Raw genomic sequence first — 21919 nt, forward strand, 5'->3', positions numbered from 1 at the left:
CCTTGTAAAGCTATGTAATTAGGGCTTCTTAGGCACAAACACTTTTTTGGGAGGCAAGAAATCCACACAGTGTTTTTAATTTAGCCAAGTAGTACACACTGTAGGGCAGGGATCCCCAAACTACGGCCCTCCAGCTGTTGCGGAACTACGGATCCCATGAGGCATTGCAAAACTTTGACATTCACAGACATGACTAGGCATGATGGGAATTGTAGTTTCTGAACAACTGGAGGGCCATAGTTTGAAGACCCCTGCTGTAGGGGGATATGTTTTGTTCATATTTCATGTCTGAGTTTACAACCACTATAATTAGTTAGTGGGATGGTTTTCATTGGAATGGAAAGACCCCCAGGGAGTACCTTCTTGCAGCAGTTGTGTGTCAGAGCAGCCACAGGTTTGCTTTTAAGTGATTGTAAGGGTCCGTTTGTTATTTTAAAAAAAATATATATCATACTTGCCTCCACTGTGCAGCTCGTTTTGCACAGAGTGACCCGAACCTGTTCTTCTGGGGTCCCTCGACAGCTTTTACCCACATCCGATAACCCCCTGGGAGAAGCGCTCTCCTTTTACCTTTTGGGCCTGCTCCCGAGTCCAGCATTCGGCGTCCATATAGGCCGAATGTAGGACTTGGCCGCGCTCACGTCATTGGATTTGATTGGCAGCAGTGGGACCCAATGGCTGCGCTGCTATCAATCTATCTAATCAAGAGCAGAAAACCCGGGCAGAGAGACAGTGCATCCACGTGGGTCAAGTTCTAGGGCTCAGGTAAGTAAAAGGGTGGGGCTGGGAGGCTGATCACTGACAGGTGTTTTTTTTTCACCTTAATGCATAGGATGCATTAAGGTGAAAAAACTCGTAGGCTTACAACCCCTTTAAGGCCCATTATGCAGTTTCTGCAAGCAAAACAAAGCACATGATGCTATAGGTTGCTTCTAACCTAGGTACATTTTAATGTACTCTTAGTGTACTGTGCCTTAAAGAAACCTAAATATGAAAGCTGCCACTGTTGACCATCTGAAAATGCTATTTGCCTGGTTATCATGCAGGTCCTGTGACTATGATTCCCTGACCTTGAACGAGTAGGCAGGAATTCTAACTTTCAGTAGCTGTATTCTTGTTTAGATCTAGTCAATCAGAAAACTTTAAAGTCAGGGGCACTTGGGCTAGGTACATTTTAAGAAGTAGGTCAGCTATTATTATTATTTATTATTTCATATTATTTGTACGCCTGGTAATCTTGTTTTGGAGAATCTTTGATGACTGCGCTATTAAATCTGTAGACGTTGTGCGATTCATTTGGATGTTTGAGTGAAAACGTGCATTTTATTGTTTTTTTTTTTTGTTTTTTTTGTTTTACTGTAATCTAAAACCTTTAACTACATCTATATTTTAGGAAGATATCATTTCTATTTGGAATAAAACAGCTAGTGACCAAGCAACAACCGCTCGGATCCGAGACACCTTAAGAAGAGTTCTGAATCTGCCTCCTAACACTGTCATGGAATATAAAACACACACAGACAGTATCAAGTATGTGTTAACCCACCTCACCTGATCTAAAGAAAAAATCATTCTCTGTTAATTTTTAAGTTAGACATTTAAAAGTGTGGAAATACATTGTCAAGTTGGGTAGGAATTTTTATTCTTGCACAAACTGTCCTTTTTAACCTTAATTTTCTAGATGCAAATCTGTTCATTTTTAATGTGGATTGGAGGATGTCATTTTTAAATCGGATTGCCAGTAAAAAACAAATTTAGATACGATTTAATAATAAAAATACAGTTTGTGTTTTGTTTGTGAACCATGTCATACTTGAAGTAAAAATCATTTGAATTAAAGAAGAAATAAAAAGAAAAAATACCTGCTCTCCCATGTCTGTACACGACTGGAATCCGAAATCCAAAGAGTGTAGTTTGTGACATGTTAAACACTCTTGTAAATGTTGTGCAGTAATCATCCTCTTAACTGGAACCCTGTTTAGCAAACAGCCATAGTCCTTCTGATGACATGTTTGCTCTTTTACCCCTCAGACATCTAAACACTCAGTTGCTGTTCACACCAAAACGCACTGCAGCACATGTATTTTTACTTTAGAGCTTTTAAAACGCACTCTATTTTTAAAAATGCATATCGCGTTACTGGCATCGCATAAAGCCGTGAATAGCTGGTTAAGGATGACATCGGGGCCAGCTCCTTAACCAACTCTTCAATGGTTGAGGACATCGCCAGTGATAATGTCTCCCCCGTGGTCAGCATGCTCCAGCTCAGGAGTGATGCTACTGCCGGAGGGGGGAGAAGGTGGAGACAGTGGTTGGTACAGCAGGGAACAGGGGTTCCAAGAATCTGAGGGGAGGAGTGGCTGGATCTAAGGGAAGGAGGCAGGGGAAGGCTGGACCGAGTTACTTGTGACCACCAAGGGGACAGGAGGCTGTGCAGGGACACTGTTTACATTTCCTGCTGATTAAGGAAGCCAGCATGTGCCAGCTCCTTAACAATTGCCTATTCACTGGTTAAGGATATCGCTCCCTAACCAGCAAAAACACACCTCAAGTGCATCTTTAGTGCATTTTTGTTGTTTCCCGTTGACTTCAATGGAAGGTGCATCTCTGTGCTTTTGAAAAGCGCACCAAAGATGCAGCATGCAGGACTCTTCAAATCACAGCATAAGCGCTCTCTCATAGGCTTTAGGCCTCATAAACACTGAACGTTATAAAAGAAGCCAGTAACATTAGCTGTAGAGAGTTTTCAGCGTTTTTGCAGTAGCATTTTTCGGTTTTTTTTATTTATTTTTTTTATATTTTTTTTTTAGCAAAACCAAAGAAAAAGTACTCCCATAAAAGCTTATAGCTCAAAAACTTTGATAAACGCTGAATAACCATGTGGCGTTTGTTTTTTTGCGTTCAGCCTTTATCAGAGTTTGAGCATTTTTACAGCTGAAAAACTGCTCTTTAGGCCTTTTTGCAGTTTACATATTGCATGTGCATTTTGTATTTTTCAATACACATTTTTGATCCATTTGATGTCTATGGAACCAAAAACCAGAAAAGTCACGGCCATTTTAATAAAATGCACAAATGAGAACTAAAGTCATAGGAAATTATATTAAATGAACTGTAGTGTAGAGCTGCACAATTATATCGTCAAGAATCGTTATCGCGATCTTGACTAAAGTGTTTCATAATTCCTTCTATGCAAAGAATTCTCTCTGCTCTTCTGAAGCCACAGCCCTCGAAGGAAAGGAAGAGAAAAAATGGGCCAAGAATCAAAACATTCTTTATCAGTTGAACTTAAGTATAAACACTTATTTACACAGCAGTCTTTCAAATGCAATTTTTTTCTTAAAAAATGACTTTCATGAATAAAAAAAAAAAAAAAAAAAAAAAAACGAACCAGTAAAAGCCCTTTTTAAAGCCCTTTTTTTTTTTGTATAATGTGAAAGATTTTATGTTGCGAGAATCGTGATCTTTTTATGCTAAGCAAAAAAAATCATGATACATTTTGGCCAGAATTGTGCAGCTCTACTGTAGTGTGTTTCTGCAAAACTAAAAATGCATAGGTATGAACCAGGCCTAAAACCCACTAGTTCTGGGGGGTTTTTCCAGCCAGAAAACGCCCCCTGCCAAAAACTGCTGATAACAGCCTATGTGTGCATGGACACAGGATAGCATGCTGGGGAGCTCACTGGCTGCAGACAAAACATCTGCCACCAAAAACGACAACTGTAAAAATGTCCCGCATGCATGAGGCCTTAAAGGCAAATCCTTTTTGATGTGCTTTTGACCTGCTGGAAAGATGCATTCCAGCACAGCAGAAGCAAATCAACGAGAAAGGAGTTCCAGACTTGTGTAGTATGTTGCTTTCTTGTAGAGGTTCAGTAATTTAGCCATGCATGCACTCTACGGTATTCCCCTAGTGGATAAATCGGCAAGCTCTGTAGCAAATTAAATGAACTGCCCTGAGTAACAAGTAGAGGAATGTATGTTTGTCTTGCCTCTAACCTACAGTCACCTCCTACAGTACATTAAAAAAATTTAAATAAAGTAAGCAGTGATTAGAATAAACCTGGGCACTTTTGCCTTCTTACTTTATCATATGTCACATGACGCAGAGCAGGCTATAATCATTACCATCTGGGCTATGTGCCAACTATAGGTGAATGGACACTGGCAAACCAAAAGCAGACAGCCATCCCCTATATAGCCCCCCCTCCCATACAGGAAGTCCCTCCCCAGGTTTTTTTTTTTTTTTGTTTGTTTTTTTCCACCAGTGTCTTGAAGGTGAGCCCTGTAGCAGAAATGGAAGACTCTGTAGGGATTGCCTGTAATGCTGCCTTTTGGTGCTGGACCCTGCATTATGGAACCCTGGGCAGTCAACACTGACCATGGAAGCTTCCTGCAGGGGGCTAAGGCAAAGGCAGCGCTGGGTCCAAGGCAGCGGACCCAGCACAGCAGAGCAGAAAGTGGGAACCGAGTACCTTGAAGGTCCTTAAATGACTAAGCCCTCCAGGATGAGTGAAGGTTGGTTCATCTTTCTTCCCCCTCCATCGTGTGGCAGGATTGGTAAGTTTTTTTTTTTTTTTTTTTTTTTTTTTTTTTTTTGTTTTTGTTTTTTTTAGTAGCAGCCTTGCTTTAAAATGTGGTTGCCAGGGGTTTTCTCCTTGTTAGCAACTAGGGGTGTAGTATGTGTGATCACATTATGGATTGTGCCTCATCAAACTGCACATGGGGCCAGCTTGGTTTTTGAAGCCTTTGGTTAAATACATGGCCATGCTTGACGCAGATGCGGCTGGTTTCGGCAGCTGGGAAGAACTCAGGGGTCACAGGCATGTGGGTGCTGGCAGCTGCAATGGTTCTACATTACTGCTTATTGTACTGCATTTCTACCACACTGCCACTGCATAATTGTTCATGATTGCTGCAAGGATTACAGATTTGTTCTGCATTTGCTTGTTGGCTGATAGGTACTGCATATCTGTATACTTGTATAACTGCAGAGTTGCATGATTATTGCATACCTGTAAAGCTGCATAATGCGGTATTGGCAGCAAAGTTGCTACAAAATTACCTGTAAAACATTTAAAGGAAGGCCTTCCACAAGGAGGAGTGGGGGAGAAACAGCCTTGAAGTCCTAATCGTGATGCCAAGAGGACTTCAGTCATAATATTCTGTGTTTTAATTTCCCAATAGACCAAACGCATCAGATGTATCTGAAACACTGCATTTCTCTGGCATTGTACCTACCCTTGGCACGTCGGCCTCCTCATATGTCACAAACAAGCGATGACTTGGCTGCATCATTGACAGGCCTGGATTTGCCCCGAGTGATTGCTTCTGCACAGAAGTTGCTAGTACAGTTCTAGTCTGGTATGCTCTTACTTTGGGTTGCTTCTGGCAGAAACCTTAGCACAGATGTTATATGGTGGAGAAACTTTTAAAGGCCCACAGTGGATGCAGTGATCTCCTGTCTTGGATAACATTTTACTTGTCTAGATTTTTTAGGACCCAGTCAACAGGAGGCTGGAATCTATTCTGAAAGCTTTTTTTTTTTTTTTCTTTGTTTGCTCTGCTATGCAACTTGCTGTGACAGCCATGAGCATTTATCAAAAAAGAAATCTGTGCAAGTGGAGGAATATATAAGACTGTGTGGCTCATTGCTCTAGCCAGCATATTTAGCATTAGCCTCTGTGGTCATATCACAGATGCAGGGTTTTGTGGTTAAAAAGTTAGTGTTCTTAGCTTCCCTGTAAAAAGTGGTTGGCGGGTTTTCCTTTTTCATGGCGAATGCCTCTTAATGCATATTGGACAAATGAATCTAAGAGATCTCCAGGAAAAGAGTTCCCTTTTTGTCACTTAAGACAGGCAGGTGTCCGGTTTACAGAGAAACTGTTGCTTCACCATCTGGTACCTCGTCATCCAGGCAGTCTTTTCGGTGCCCACAGGCATCAGGATCAAGAGGGAAAATGCAAAGCCAAGGGGCTGGCCACAGCTCCAGAAAAAGGCCTGTCTCTTATAAATCAGGTCCTGCAAGTTAAGACAGGTGAAGGTTCCCTTCAATATGAGCCTACTGGAAATGGTGTTCAGTGCCTTTCCATAGGCTCACTTCAGGCCATTACAAAGGAATATCCTGTCCGCATGAACAGGAATGTTCAGTGTCTGGATTACTAGATGTCCCTAGCTCCCAGTGAGTTAAGCCCCATACACACTATCAGTTTTTCTGCTGAGTTTTTCCTTCAGGTTTACCAAAACCATGTTGTGCAATGGCCTGTCTGATGGCATACAAATTGAAACTGCTAAGGTTTGACCTCATATTATATGGTTTTGGTAAATCTGAAGAAAAAAGTCAGCAGAAAAACTGATGGTGTGTATGGGGCGTTAGGCTGGTGGATGGTTCCTCAGAGCATGTAGAGGTACAAATAGTTCTTTCCAGTTGACTGGTGGATAATGTCTATTAATGGTAGCCTTTCAGGTTGGGGAGCCAATTGAGATCTGACTTAGTACAGGGATCTTGGTCTTCCTGGGAATGGTGTTTTGCCCACCACTATTCTGGAGCTCCGGGCTTTTCGGTTTGCACTGGATGAAACGGTTGTGGGGTCTTTCAGTAAGTGTTCAGTCCCATTTTTAATGCTGTGGCATATATCAATCAGTAGGGTGGCACTAGGAGTCAGGCTACCCAAAAGTTGGTAAGTTCTGTCTTTTTCTGCTGGGCATATCCCAACTGACAGGTGGTCTTTCTCAATCACCAGTTGTTGTTTCCAAGGGAAGGGTCACTTCTTTCTGAGGTGTTCACTGCAATTTGTCAGCATTGGATTACACCGGACATGGATCCCTTGGTGTCCGGGTTCAAAAACAGGATCCCAAAGGAGATATCACCAGTAACTTTGGTGCACTGTCCTAGTCAAGGAGGATATGGTTCACCGACGTTGTGAACTTGGTGGTAAATACCCGTTGGGCACAATATTGTACTCTGCTTCCTGGTTGCTGGGATTGACAGCTTGCCTAGTAGGGACCGGTTGCTGAAGGTTCAAGGGGGCACTGGTCTGGTTATCTCTGCCTCACTGTGGTGGGACAATCTGCATCCAGAAGGTTTTATTACAAGACTTGGGAGTTGTGTCCTGGTGTGACACCAGGAATTTGCATTCCTGAAAGTACGTTTGGTCGCATTTTTTTTTATTTTTTATCTTTCCTTCAGTCGGGTGTGCAAATGAATTTGGCCTTGAGTGTAATTAGAGATCAAATGTCTTCTGTGAGTTTTAGTTTCAGAAGACTGATTATTTCTCACTTGTTCCATATTTATGGTCAGGGGGTGACCCGATTGGTTCCGCCAATTAAGTTCCCGCCCTGTATTCTTTGGGTCTTGAATCTGGGTCTGTCTTTTTACAGAAACCACCTTTTGAATTGATTTGTGAGATTCCATGAGTCCTATTGACTCGGAAGGTGGTTGTGATTTCAGCAGGAAGGGTGTTGGAAGTGGTGGCTCTTTTTCTAGGAAGCCATCTTTGGTCATTCACCATGATAAGTGGTGTTATGTCCTCACCCATCTGTTTTGCCAAAAGTGGTTTCAAGTTTTCATTTGATTCAGGACCTCTTGCCTGCCTTTTTTTCTTTTTCTTTTTTCCCCCTTAGTCCACAGTCATCAGGAGGAAAAGATCTTCAAAGTTTGGATGGTGTTCTTTCTGTCAAGTCCTATTTAAGGTCACTGGAAGCAATCGGGCTATCAGATTTGTTTGGCTGCCAGAGGATCCTAGAAGAGGACATGCGGCATCTAAACTGACATTTCTTGCGGGATCTGTCATGCCCCATACACACAGTTTTTCTGCTGAGTTTTTCCTTCAGATTTACCAAAACCATAATTTCAAGTGCTTTACTTTGGGACAACCCAGATAGTAATGATTATAGCCTGCTTTATGTCCCTTGATGTACGATAAAGAAAATTGGATTTTTTTTTTTTTTTTTTAACTTGCCTGTAAAATTAATTTCTTGGAGTACATCATGAGACACTCCTCTTTGTGGGAGTTCATCGCTTTCTACAAAACTGAGGGACTTTCTGTATGGGGGGGGGGGGGTTATATAGGGGAGGACTTCCTGTCTGCTTTTTGTCTGCCAGTGTCCATTTACCTATAGGTGGAGCATAACCCATATAGTAATTTATAGCCTGCTCTGTGTCCCATGATATACTCCCAAGAAATGGATTTTGCAGGTGAGTAGAAAAAAATAGAATTTTTACATTTTATGAATATGCACGAGTCCCACACAAACTTTGTATTCTTGAGTAATCACTCACATTAAGGGTCAGTTCACGCTACATGCAGTGCAGTGCTTTTTCACTCCAGCGCAGTGTGTTTCTGTGCTTTTTAAGTTGCAGCAAAAAAGTACAATTTGCTTCTTTCTGCACAAAACTGTACTGGAATGCAGTAAAATACATCAAAAAAGCATTTGAAATGTATCCATAACAGATCATTTATGTGGTGTGAACTGGCCCATAATGTCTACTAGTCTAAGAAAAATAGAATACTGTGCAAGTGTTAATAGGCCTGGTGCATGCATGCATGCCTTAAAGGGCTTTATAGTACATAAGTGTACACTAGCAACCATATTCTTTTCAATCCACATTTTCAAAAAAATTTAAAGATGAACCCCTTTAATTAAAAGAGCATACAAATAGCAAAACAAGAACCCTCTGGCGGGACTTTAGAAGGTAATGGCTCCAAAAATTGCGTATGTACACAAAGGAAATATAAAATTTTATATAAGTTGAATAATACAAATAATAATACAATTCTCCATCTTTTTATAAATTTTGTATCACTGATTCAATATAGTGTAACCACATAAGATTATAAAAAAAAAAAACACTTAATTGACATCACTCTTATGCAAATGTACAGAGTGAAACTCTACGCGTTTCAAGATTATGCGTCTTTCCGCATAACACTCTTTGGCTCCCGATCTGTGCAGCGGGCGTGCGACCACAGAATCTATTGCACTTTTTTTTGAGCAATAAAGCCATCCTGACACAGTATATGTGCGGTGGGCGGTCTTTAAGTGGTTAAGCGTGTAAAAATTTCTCTGGCTGTGAAAGGGTTAAAGGATAAGTTTGCCTTCAGGGACATGTTAAAGATTTGTTTAAAAAAAAAAAAAAAAAAACTGGCTCCTAGATTCAAAGCAAATTTGTCAAGCCCTGCTCTGTTGGGGGCATATGAACACAAACAGGAAACCTTTTATCACAGGTGATTTTATTTACTCATATGCTTGTGAGGTTGTTTTTTGTGGCCATTTTAAATGCACATAGTGATTAGCAGGTTTCTGATGACTTGAAACCAGTTGCTACTTTTATTTATTTTTTCTTTTCTTGTGATTCGAAAAACCTTCCTCCCCCTAAAAAGTAATGTATTCAAAGAAAATTAAAACCTCTCCACAGTCTGAAAATGTATTTCTTGTTGCAATATTTGAGTAAAGCAATTAGGTCCAGCAAAAAATTAGCAGCTCAGTCCAACCCTCACATTTACATGTGTTCATGTATTTAAAGACAGCAGACCGTTCTTAGAAAACAGATTTTTACCTTATGTTTTATCTTTGGTTGCTCAGGGCCTGGGAAGAATTTCACAGCCTGGTGAACAGCGGCCGCTGAGTGTATTCTCCCACTTTTCTTGCACCCAGCGGTAGGGCCTTGTTTTTAAATCCTCCCCAAGAGTCATCTCCTTTCTTTTTTTTTCTTTGGCAGGATGCCATTTTTGTATGTCTGTGGCAATGCTTCTAACAAGAGTATAAGACTGTTGTGGCTGTGTTTGCTGTCCATGACAACTGATAGAAGCAATGAGTGGTTTAATTTTCTTAAAGTTCTGATATTTCCATGATCCGCTAGTTTTTGCATTTTCTCTTTGTGAGTTGCTTACTCTATCTGGGTGGCATACCCTTCCATTCATTGACTGTCTTCTCGTTGCAGGGACAAAACAAGCTTCCGGAACACGAAAATTGCTTTGTGAGACCTTATCCTATGTTAAAACCCATCAGTCCCACCTATAGACAGTATTCTGTGTATGCTGTATTTATAACACTGACCCATTCACTGCCGGGACGACCAGCAAAGGCAAAACATTGTTCGGTCTTTATCGAAGATGAAATCGCTGTCGACTTTGTCTTGTTTACATCAATTTTTTGCTTCATGAACTGTCCACTACTGCTTGCCAGCAAAAGAAGAAAAGCACCAAACTTGTTTCATCAATATTTTTTTATTTGTTCTTTATGGGACAGCAGGTGATCAGCTTAATCCTTCTTTCTTTTCTTTTTTTTCCTGTTTTAAAAACTTCAGTGCTCATGGAGTTAAATGCTTTCATTTCTTAACAAGCAAACCTCTGCTCCCACAATATGCCTTGTAATGTCTCTTCAGCACTTTGTTATTTTCCTTTCATGTTTTACGTAAAGGATTTTGTGTATAATAGGCCTCATCACCTTAGCAGACCCATTACTGAGACATATCAGTATTACTGTAAATGTTGGAGTACATAAGTGTAATGTTCTTTCTAGATATTTGGAAGTGTCATCTGCTATGCATGCTACTCCATCATTAAACAACTGGGTCTCCTCTTTACTTTTTGTTTTTATTATTGTGGTTTGTTTTATATATAATAGATACTAGTTTTAGGGCCCATTCACACTTGTGCGATTTGCCATGCAAATTTGGACATGACAAATTGCAGCCCTTTATTTACAATGGGACCCATTCAGATTGTTGTAACTTAAAAACGGTGTCTGCACTTTATTGGTACGACTTTGGTCCAGAGAGTGTAAAGTTGAATCAAAGTTGCGTTAGAAATTGTGAACAGAGCCTTAAGCCTAGGTTCACATTGGAGTGGGTTAGAAATCGTGCAATTTCAACCTGGCAATGCAGTCTGACTTCAGGAGCTATTTGACAGACATCTGTGCAAGTTCCTGCACAGTTCTGTATACAAATCGCCCCCCGACGTAGCCAAAAGTACTACAGGAACTACTTTTGGGAATTGGTACAGTGCCAGTGCTGACAATAGCTGCCGATTTGACATGTCAAATCACTTCAATATGAACCTAGGCTAAAGGAGTTTTCCCTCCTTTTAAAAGAAACAACCAGCAAAATGGCCTCTGCATTTATATCTAATTTATATTATGCATGTAACTCATTTCGAAGCAAGCGCATTGTGAACCGTGATTGTGATACAATTTCAAAATCCCTATGATGTCTGATGCAAAGAGACGCTGTTCACACCTATGCGTTTGTTTAGTCCCTCTGACAGAAGTCGGTAATCAGCTTTTTTTTTATCTCTCTCAAGCTGACCGTGTGAGGGGGGGGGGGGGGAATACTGATCACCAGTCTTCTGTTTACAATCATGTGAACAGCTGTCATTGGCTGACAGATGATCACGTGGTAAGTCGCCAGGATAGCGTGGGCGAGAAGAAGTTAATCCACTTCTAACTTCAGTTTGTTTATGATTTTTTTTTTTTTTTTTTAAAGCTTAACTAGTCTGCAAGTGCCTCCAGTTCAACCTGTGGTGTGTGTGTGTGTGTTTTTGCAGAAATGCACTACAGTCCATTTAACATTGTTTCCTATTGGACACATTCACATCTATGCGTTTTTCACCTGCATTTTTGGAAAGGGTCAGGGACTATTCTAATTGTAACATGGTGCATTGGACACATTGCAGAAACGCATGTAGTGTGTTTTTTTGATGCATTTCACTTTTTTACTTTGCCTAACAAAAAAGCCTCCCCATAAAAAAAAGCCTAAAAATGTATTGCAAAAAGCACTGCAGAAACGGATCAAAAACAAACATGCTCTTAGTCTGAACACATGAGAGGAGTTGCTCAGCGGAGCATGTGACGTCAGAACGCTGGGGGAGGAGCCTGACGCGGCGCATCTGTGAGGGCCGAGGAGAGACCGGCATCTGCGGCTGTGGATGAGCTGGATGGCCGGGGACAGCGCGGAGGCCCCCCGCTAAGACTATCTACCCCCCCTGCACGGAGTGAACTTCAACTAAGAAGGGGAGCGGTGGAGGCGGGTGAGAGCGCCTCCCCCTAATGAGAGGAGAACCACAACGGGATGGATGGAGGCTGGTGAGAGCAGCCCCCCTCCCTGGATGAGAGGAGCTGAAGTTGAATGGGATTAGTGAATTGCAGTGGTTGCAGAGAGACCTCCTGCCCCCCCTCTTTTCCCTGCCTCCTGAGTCCCCCCCCCCCCCCCGGATGAGCTCCACAGGCTGCATTTGTTGGTGACAGACAAGACAGGACCATTCATTGACCATCTACTCATTTACTGATGGGACAGAACGGGCTGCTGGGAAATGGACAGTGAGGTAAAGGAACATTTTTCTTTTCTTTCTTAAAGGAATGCAGAGAGAGTGATAATGTCCTTACAGTTAATGTGCAGGTACACACAGATATGAACAGATAAAGTGATGGAATCTGTGGGGTAAAGGAACTGTTATTAAATATCCAGGAGGAAAAAAAAAAAGATTTACATCATTGCTACCTTTTTTTTTTTTTTTTTTTAAAGTATTTGTGTAAAAGGCGGAGGTGAAAGGAATGGAAAATTGGTTGACAACTGATTGATGGGGAAAGGCTGAAGCACCTTCCGCTAAACATATTTCAACGGTTAAAAGAGATGACTTAAATTTGTATATCGCATGAGTTAAAGTATTGTGACTTAAGACATATATGTGTAACCTGAGTACAGAACACCTGCAATATATTATCCCTGTATAAATATCCCTGCACAGATATAAGGTACAGGGTCCCTGGATCTTAAAAAAAAAAAGATGGCTTGGTCCCATGGAAGAGAGGCTTGTTTTTGTAAATAATAAATAAAAAAAAAAAACGGAAGGGGGTGGGGAAGGAGGAAAGAAACTATACATTTCTGAGAGACAACTACTGGGGGAGGCAAGAGGAAAAAGTAAGAGGGGGTGCAAGCCCAAAAGGAAAATGAAAGGCCGATCCCAAAAAGCAACAGAACCCAAAACCCCCAGAGAGAGCTTAAACTCGAGTACAAACGCAAGCTCAATTCAGAAATATTTAACTAAAGAAGAACACCAGAAGCCCAAGTATGGGGAAAAAAAAACAGCCCAGACAACTAAAGGTGCAAGAAAAGAGGCAGCTAAATTAAAGGGGGCCCAAGGAGAGAAGATGCAGAAGAGCATGGGAATAGAGATGGAAATCACAGAGGGGGAAGACCCGAGAAGTGAATCCCTAATGCGCACTAAACTGGATATGTTAGCAATGTTTGAGAGAATGGAAAACTTGATTAAAAGGGAGGTTTCTAACATTCGTATGGACTTGGGACACCTATTAAAGAGGGTAGAAGAGATGGAAGAGACAACAGAGAGACAAACACTGGAGATAGCTGGGTTAAAAACACAAATGAAAGAGCTGCAAATGCATCAAAGGGAATGTTATTATAAAATGGAAGCAAGAAAATCAAAACGGGCGACAAAATTTAAGGATAAGGGCTATACCAGAACAAAATGGAGAAAACCTGGAGGAAAAGATGGAGATACTTACCCCCCTACTAGAGAGAGGAGAGGCTGAAAAGATAAAAATAGAGTACACAGAGTAAGGAAACCACCTGGACTAAAAGAGGACACGCCACGGGATGTGCTTATCAAGTTTCATGAATATTCAGATAAAGAAAAAATATGGAATAACCTTAGGAAGGGACCCCCCCCTACAGTATGAACAAAAGACTTTACAAGTGTTTGCGGACCTATCAGCAGAAACCTTAAGAAGAAGAAAGCTCAAACCATTGTTGGACCAACTCAGAGAACTAAACATCAGATATAGCTGGGGGTTCCCCGCTGCACTGATAGTTCATAAGGAGGGGAAGACAACAAGGTTGAGATTCTTAGAAGAAGTACAGGACTTTTGTAAAGATCTACAGATTCCAATGCCAAAAGTGTATGAAGGGTTGATAAGGGAGGGGATGTCGGGGGGGGGGGGGTAGATATATTAAAAAGACCGTTTTGAAGTTATAGATAGAAGTATATTGATAGTGAAAATGGTGGAGGCGTTCCTCTATGGGGGGGATTGGGGAAGGGTCTCTCCAGGAAGGTCCGCTCCACCCCCTTCGCCCCGGTCCTTAGGATCCGGGGAGGGGGGGACGGACACGGGGCTCCGGGTCGGGCCTCCACCTCAGGGGAAGAGGCGCACATATCAGGACGGGGATATATCCAGGTTCGAGACACGAGGTCCGGAGATGGGCGATGGGGGGGGGGGGGGGGGGGGGTGTGAGGGGATGTCGGGGGGGGGGGGGGAGGGAGGAGAATAACCTGTAGCTCAAGATCCCATATAAAAAGGGTTTTATCCGGGTTCTAGTATGATAACAGTAAATTGTGTGTCGTATAACGTGAGGGGCTTGAACGCAGTAAACAAACGGTTTAAGATATTAAGAGAATTGGAGCAACTTAATGCAGAGGTTGTGTTTTTACAGGAAACACACTTTAACTTATGAAAGCAAAATAAGACTGTATTCCCCAAGGTACCCAACATGGTTCTATGGAGATTCAATCTCAAGTAGAACAAAGGGGGTAACGGTGGGGCTGGATCCGGGATATACAATTCAAGGTAGAGGGTAGGATGGGAGACCCGGAAGGGAGGTTCCTGTTTCTAAAGGGGAAATTATGGGGAATAAAATATACCTTGGCAAACATATATAGCCCAAATAAGAACCCAATAATATATCTGAGAAAGATACTGAGAAAACTCTGGGATTTTAAGGAGGGGAGGGTGATTGTGGCAGGAGACCTGAATTTTCCGATGAACCCGAGACTGGATAGCTCGTCCCATGCACAGGAGACGGGGAATGGACAGCGGAACGGAATTAAACAACAGATGGCGGAGTTTCAGCTGATAGATGTGTGGAGGATACAATATCCAAAGAAACAAGATTATTCGTTCTACTCTCCTGTGCATGGGACGTACACCAGGATAGATTATTGGCTGGTGGAACACCAGCTACTGGAGGAAGTGGTGGATACGGACATCGGAATTAGGACCCTGTCAGACTACGCACCCGTAACTATGAGAATTAAAATCCCAGAGGTAAAGAAACCTCAGTTTACCTGGAAACTCAATAAAGATTTATTAGACGTAGGAGAGGAAATAAAAAGAAAGGAGTTGGAATTTTTTTTTGCCTCAAATGGGAAGGATGAGATGGTGGAGAACATATTATGGGAGGCCCATAAGGCTTACATAAGAGGAATATATATTTCCCTTGGGGAAAAAAGAAAAAAAGATAGGAATAAAAAGGTAAAGAAATTAAGAGAAGAAATTAGAAGATTAGAATTAAAACACAAAATAGAGAAACAAAATGGAAAAGGACAGACACGGGTGTTACAACGGAACTTAGCTATAAAAAAACTAGAGCTAGAGGAAATAGAGCAAGAAGTAAGGAGAGAATACCATAAAATGGCAAAAAAGCGATATATGTTGGGAAACAAGAATGGTAAGAGCTTAGCTAGGATATTGAGGAAAAAGAAAGCAAAAAATTATATTGAGAAAATATTAGATGAAAATAATGAGATTAAGTATAAGACTAAAGATATAGCGGAGGTGTTAAGAGAATACTACGAGCAATTATATTGGGTCAGAAAAAAGGAGACAGAACAACAAGAGAACATCAGAAAGGGGAAAATCAAAGAATATATAATAAACGCCAAGGTCCCTACATTATCACAGGAAATAGTACAGGAATTGGAGTCCCCTATAACAGTATCCGAAGTAAACCAAGCAATAAAAGAAACAACAGGAGGCAAAAGCCCGGGCCCGGATGGTTATATAATAGAATACTATAAGAAATTCGGGGAAATTTTGTCACCAAAGTTATGTGCATATTTTAATGGCCTAGGTATAAAACATGGTTTGGGTAAGGAAGCCTCTCTAGCAATTATTTCCACAATATTGAAAGAAGGGGGTGAGAGTATGATTTGTTAAAACTATAGACAAATCTCATTGTTAAATACTGACAAAATTATTTGCAAAAATATTAGCTACTAGAATGAAAAAATTTGTCCTGAACTTGGTCCACCCAGACAAAGTGGGGTTTGTGGGGGGCCGAGAGGGAAGGGATAATGGAGTGAGGACACTTGCTTCTCCAGAAAGCCCAAGAGAGCAGAATCCCCAGTCTGCTTCTGTCAATAGATGCAGAAAAAGCTTTCGACCGAGTAGACTGGGAATCCATGTTGGGCACGTTGAAAGAAATGGGATTTGGTACCCGAATCCTGAGTTGGATAAAGACAATTTGAGTGTCCAATGGCAGTGGTAAGGGTAAATGGTAATGTCTGACCCCTTCAGAATGTACAATGGGACTAGACAGGGCTCCCCACTGTCACCCATACTGTTCGTGTTGACTTTGGAACCACTGTTGGAGACAGTAAGGGAAAAACCCTGATATAGGAGGAATTGAGCTTGGGGAAGAGGTACATAAGGTAGCCGCATTTGCGAACGCTGTCCTATTTTACGTGACGAAACCTAGAATCTCCATGCCAAACTTGGTAAAGAGTATCGAGCAGTATGGAGATTTATCAAATTTTAAAATAAACTTAAAAAAAAACGGAGGTATTAAATGTCAACACGTGCAGTAGGGAAGAACAGGATATTAAAGCCGCGTACACACGTAGCCGTCTGTCCGACGTACTTAGTCTGGCGGACGTCCGCCAAACTGTCCGTCGGAATTTTCGAACGGGCTACTTGCCCACACACGGCACTTTTTCAGCGGACTAATACGGCGTACTAAGTCCGCCGTAGTTTCGAAATGAACGGACTCGCCCACACACGCGGAGGAAAGTCCGCTCATTTCGAGCGCGTCTCCAGGTAGGCGGGGCCCGCGAAGGAAACGTCGCTGGCCCCGCCGCCTGGTATGGACTTAAAGGGGAATCCCCAACGCTGAAAAAAATCGGCGTGGGGTCCCCCCCAAGTCCACAACAGACCCTTCTCCGAGCACGCTACCCGACCGGCCAGGAAAGGGGGGCGAGCGAGCGCCCCCCCTCCTGAGCCGTACCAGGCCGCGTGCCCTCAACATGGGGGGTGCCTTGGGGAAGGGGGGGCCGCGCGGCCCCCCCACCCCAAAGCACCTTGTCCCCATGTTGATGAGAACAAGGGCCTCTTCCCGACAACCCTGGCCGTTGGTTGTCGGGGTCTGCGGGCGGGGGGCTTATCGGAATCCGGGAGCCCCCTTTAATAAGGGGGCCCCCGGATACCGGCCCCCCACCCTATGTGAATGAGTATGGGGTACAATGTACCCCTACCCATTCACCTGTAAAATAAAAGTACAAAAAAAAAACACAACACACGAGATAAAATACTTTATTGCACAGCTCCGGGGGTCTTCCGTCTTCGGGGGTCTTCTCGCCGGACTCCTCCGCTATCTTCTTGTAGCTTATTTGCTAGCGGAGGAGTCCGGCTTTCTTCCTCGCCGCCGGCCTCTTCTCCCGACTTCGGGGGTCTTGTCCCCCTCTTCGGTTCTTCTGCCGGGCCACCGCGCCTTCTTATAGCTCTTTTACAGGCGGTGGCCCGGTCTTCTGTCGCCGCCGCCGCCTTCCATTCTTCTTTTTCTTCTTCTTCTCCTTCTTCTCCTTCTTCTCCTTCTTCTCCTGGAGATGTTGACTCGACGCTCTCTCCAGCCACAATGCCAGGGATGCGCTGCGCGGCCACTTATATAGGGACAAGGGGCGGTGTCACATGGCTTTATGTCACATGGGTTGATGTCACATGGGGACTGTGACATCGTAAGGGGGCGGGGTCACCATGTGACACCAACCCATGTGACATAAAGCCATGTGACACCGCCCCTTGTCCCTATATAAGTGGCCGCGCAGCGCGTCCCTGGCATTGTGGCCGGAGAGAGCGTCGAGTCAACATCTCCAGGAGAAGAAGAAGAACGGAAGGTGGCGGCGACAGTAGAGCAGGCCACCGCCTGTAAAAGAGCTACAAGAAGGCGCGGTAGCCCGGCAGAAGAACCGAAGAGGGGGACAAGACCCCCGAAGTCGGGAGAAGAGGCCGGCGGCGAGGAAGAAAGCCGGACTCCTCCGCTAGCAAATAAGCTACAAGAAGATAGCGGAGGAGTCCGGCGAGAAGACCCCCGAAGACGGAAGACCCCCAGAGCTGTGCAATAAAGTATTTTATCTCGTGTGTTGTGTTTTTTTTGTACTTTTATTTTACAGGTGAATGGGTAGGGGTACATTGTACCCCATACTCATTCACATAGGGTGGGGGGCCGGTATCCGGGGGCCCCCTTATTAAAGGGGGCTCCCGGATTCCGATAAGATAAGATAAGACCCCGACAACCAACCGCCAGGGTTGTCGGGAAGAGGCCCTTGTCTTCATCAACATGGGGACAAGGTGCTTTGGGGTGGGGGGGCCGCGCGGCCCCCCCCTTCCCCAAGGCACCCCCCATGTTGAGGGCACGCGGCCTGGTACGGCTAAGGAGGGGGGGGCGCTCGCTCGCCATCCTTTCCTGGCCGGCCGGGTAGCGTGCTCGGACAAGGGTCTGTTGTGGACTTGGGGGGGACCCCCACGCCGATTTTTTTTCGGCGTTGGGGTTCCCTTTTAAGTCCATACCAGGCGGCGGGGCCAGCGACGTCTCCTTTGCGGGCCCCGCTTACCTGGAGACCCGCTCGAAATGAGCGGACTTTTCTCCGGGCGGGAAAAGTCCGCTCATTTCAAAAGTACGTCGGACTGGCATACACACGGCCAGATTGTCCGCCGAAATGCGAGTACGGCGTGCAGATTGTTGTGCAAACCGAAATTCTAAGTCGGCCGTACTGTCGGGTCAAAAAAGTATGCCGGAGGCTACACACGGGGGGATTGTTTGGCGGACTTGAGTTTGCCGGACTTTTCCACCGGATTGTTTGATCGTGTGTACGCTGCATAAGGGTGAATTTCCCTTCCTATGGAAGAAGGAAATTAAATATCTAGGTATAAAGTTGGCAGCCTCATTAAAGAAAATCTATGAGATAAACTATATCCCCCCTACTGGATGAAGTAAGAGAAGATACAAAAAAAATAATGATGAAACCATTGTTCTGGTTTGGCCGGATAAATGCCCTTAAGATGATCATACAACCGAAAATATTATACAAGTTACAGATGTTACTGATATATATCCCTCCAGTCTATTTTAATACTATTAAACATTTAATAACCAAGTTCATTTGGAAAAATAAGAAGCCTAGAATAGCCTTAAAGATATTACAATTGGGAAAAGAGAGGGGTGGTTTAAAAGTACCGGATTTTAAGAAATATTATGAATCTATAGTATTAACACGGGTGGTGGAGTGGACAAAATTAGATAATGAAAAGAGATGGGTGGCAATAGAACATGGTTCTGCAGAGACACGACTAGGAAAGGAAATTTGGATACCCCCAAAACACAGATCACTCGGACCAACAACACTTGCACTCACAAAAACGTTTTTAGAATATGGGATGGAATTCACAAACATAATAAGTGGAAATACAATTCCCCATTAATGGCATTAAAAGAAAACAACTTATTTCCACCGGGGAAGAGCACTATGGGAGGACACTGGATTAGAAGAGAAGATATTCAATTGAGGCACATAATAAACACGTTAGAAACACTACAGGAGTATATGGATATGGATGGATGGAGGTACCTCCAGCTCAGACATTTTGTCTCATCATTGCTACAACCATTGAGAAGTGGAGAAGATCTTAACGTCTTAGAGCGGATGTGTGAAGGGAAAATAATAAGAGTAAATATCTCACAGATATATAAGATGCTGGGAGAAGTGGATGAGACGGAGGTACCTATATATATATATATATATATATATATATATATATATATATATATATATATATATATATAATGGGAAGAAGAAATAGGGCCACGAGGGGAGAAACAGAATATAGAAAAATTTGTGCACCTAACACACGGGACATCTAAAAACCTTAATACATTAGAAATAAATTACAAAAGTCTTGCTAGGTGGTATAGGACACCAGACATGATGAGGAGATACCAGGAAGAGCAACGCGGGACGTGCTGGAGAGGGTGTAGACAGCAAGGGAGTGCGGCACATATCTGGTGGGAATGCCCAAAAATTTGAAACTACTGGAGAGAAATATTAACTTTAATAAAAATAATAACAGGAACTCAGGTACTAGAAAACCCATGGACATGTCTCTTTCATGGTACAGACACCCCAACTCAAAAGTATAAAGAAGCCCTCATAGGAAATTTAATAAACGTAACAAAGAGCTTGATCCCAAAAATTGGAGACAGGTGGAAGCCCCAAAACTGAGGGAATGGATAGGAAAAGTAGAGGATATGTATAGAATGGAGGGATGGGAAGAGGACGAGGAGAGTGGGAAAAAGAAATTCCGAAAGAAATGGGAACAATGGAAATTGTTTAAATTAACGAAGAAATATGATGAGGTAGTAGGGCTATGGGGGGGGGGGGGGGGGGGGAGTAGGGTGCGTATATATGTATATTATGTTTTATACTGTTTGTATGCAAAAAAATTTAAGATAAAAAACAAAACAAAAAAACAAACAAACAACATAGGTGTGAACCAGGCCTTATACGCCAATGAATGCCACTTTACTAAATCGCTATGGATTCCTTTTAGTAGTGTTCAGGCTACACAGGGTGGAAAAATACAATAAGTATTGCATCGTTAGAGGCTCAAAATGGAAATCTGCAGAAGGAGCTCCAGGTGAGATTATGCAGATCCTGCTGTCACACTGCAGACGTCACAGAAATAAGATGTACTACTGAGGAAGTTTTTCTTGATTCTTGTCCGCCTTTTGTTTGAACCCTTGCAATATAGGCGAGTTGGATTGCTTCTACAACAGAGAGTAAATTGTAAATAATTGATGGGGTATAATGCTTTGCATACGTTTTCACCACCTGTGGGTTTCTTCAAATCTTGTAGCGTTACCACCAGCTATTGCAATGCTTTTATTGTCACTGAGGTACAAAGAAAGTCTGTATTGCTGAAGTGGAAAAGCCTACAAGTGCTTTTAAATGATCTCGCACAATCAGGACTTTTTTTTTTTTTTTTGTAGAACCTCTAGAGTGGTGGTGCAACCAGTTGCCATTGGCTACATAATTAGATGAAGAGTTCACCTGTGTGCATTTTACACGGTTCTTTTGGGCTTATTTACTAAAAGCCAAAAAGGGCTTGGTGAATGGGGTGAAGCACTGACTTCTTTTGAAAACGGTTCAATTTTCTCCTCCATTGATGTGTGCTGATGGGCATTGATAGGTGGCATTGCTGGGCAATGGCAGGGGGCACTGGTGGGCACAGATGAGGCAGCCGCAGCTCTCTGTGAGGGACTGGTATCCCCCTGGCAGAAGTCGGTGATGGGCTTTTTTTTTTTATCTCCCTCAAGCTGACCATGTGAGGGAAAAAAAATACTGTCTTCTGTTTACAATCATGTGATCAGCTGTCATTGGCTGACAGCTGATCATGTGGTAAGAGGCCAGGATAGTGTGGGCGGGAAGAATTTAATCCACTTCTAACTTCAGTTTGTTTATGATATTATTATTTTTTTAAAGCTTAACTAGTCTGCAAGGTTGAAAAAAAAGACACCAGTGCCTCCAGTTCAACGTGTGTGTGTGTGTGTGTGTGTTTGTTTGTCAAAAGTATATCGTTACAATGCCCATCTAACTTTTTTGTTTAAGGCTATCAATGCACCCTGCTGATACCACTGCTTGTGGAAGAGCATTCCACATCCTTACTGCTCTGACAGTAAAGAACGCTCTACGCAGATTACGGTTAAACTGCTTCTCTTCAAATTTTAGTGAATGGCCGCGTGTCTTTTTAAACTCCCTTACACTGACAAGTTTTTTTTTTTTTTTCCCCCTATGCTTGGGTCAACATTGAGGTATTTGTATATCGCCATCATATCCAAGTGTCTCCTCTCCAGAGG

At 42.9% G+C, this 21919-nt stretch overlaps 1 protein-coding gene across 2 annotated transcripts in view; it reads left to right on the forward strand.

Moving 5' to 3' along the window:
• The window catches only part of EIF4E2 (eukaryotic translation initiation factor 4E family member 2), a 32893-nt gene extending 22305 nt beyond the window's left edge, over positions 1-10588 (forward strand). For both annotated transcript variants that reach the window (XM_077487636.1, XM_077487637.1), the window contains 2 exons: positions 1394-1530; positions 9944-10588. In XM_077487636.1, coding sequence (XP_077343762.1) covers positions 1394-1530; positions 9944-9983 — 177 coding nt within the window. In that variant the 3' untranslated portion in view covers positions 9984-10588. The remainder of the gene's footprint in view (positions 1-1393; positions 1531-9943) is intronic.
• Positions 10589-21919: the final 11331 nt, after the last annotated feature.

The sequence above is a fragment of the Lithobates pipiens genome, unplaced genomic scaffold (assembly GCF_037356315.1).
Source record: "Lithobates pipiens isolate NorthernLeopardFrog02 unplaced genomic scaffold, aLitPip1_a1.2 Scaffold_18, whole genome shotgun sequence".
Lineage (NCBI taxonomy): Eukaryota > Metazoa > Chordata > Amphibia > Anura > Ranidae > Lithobates > Lithobates pipiens.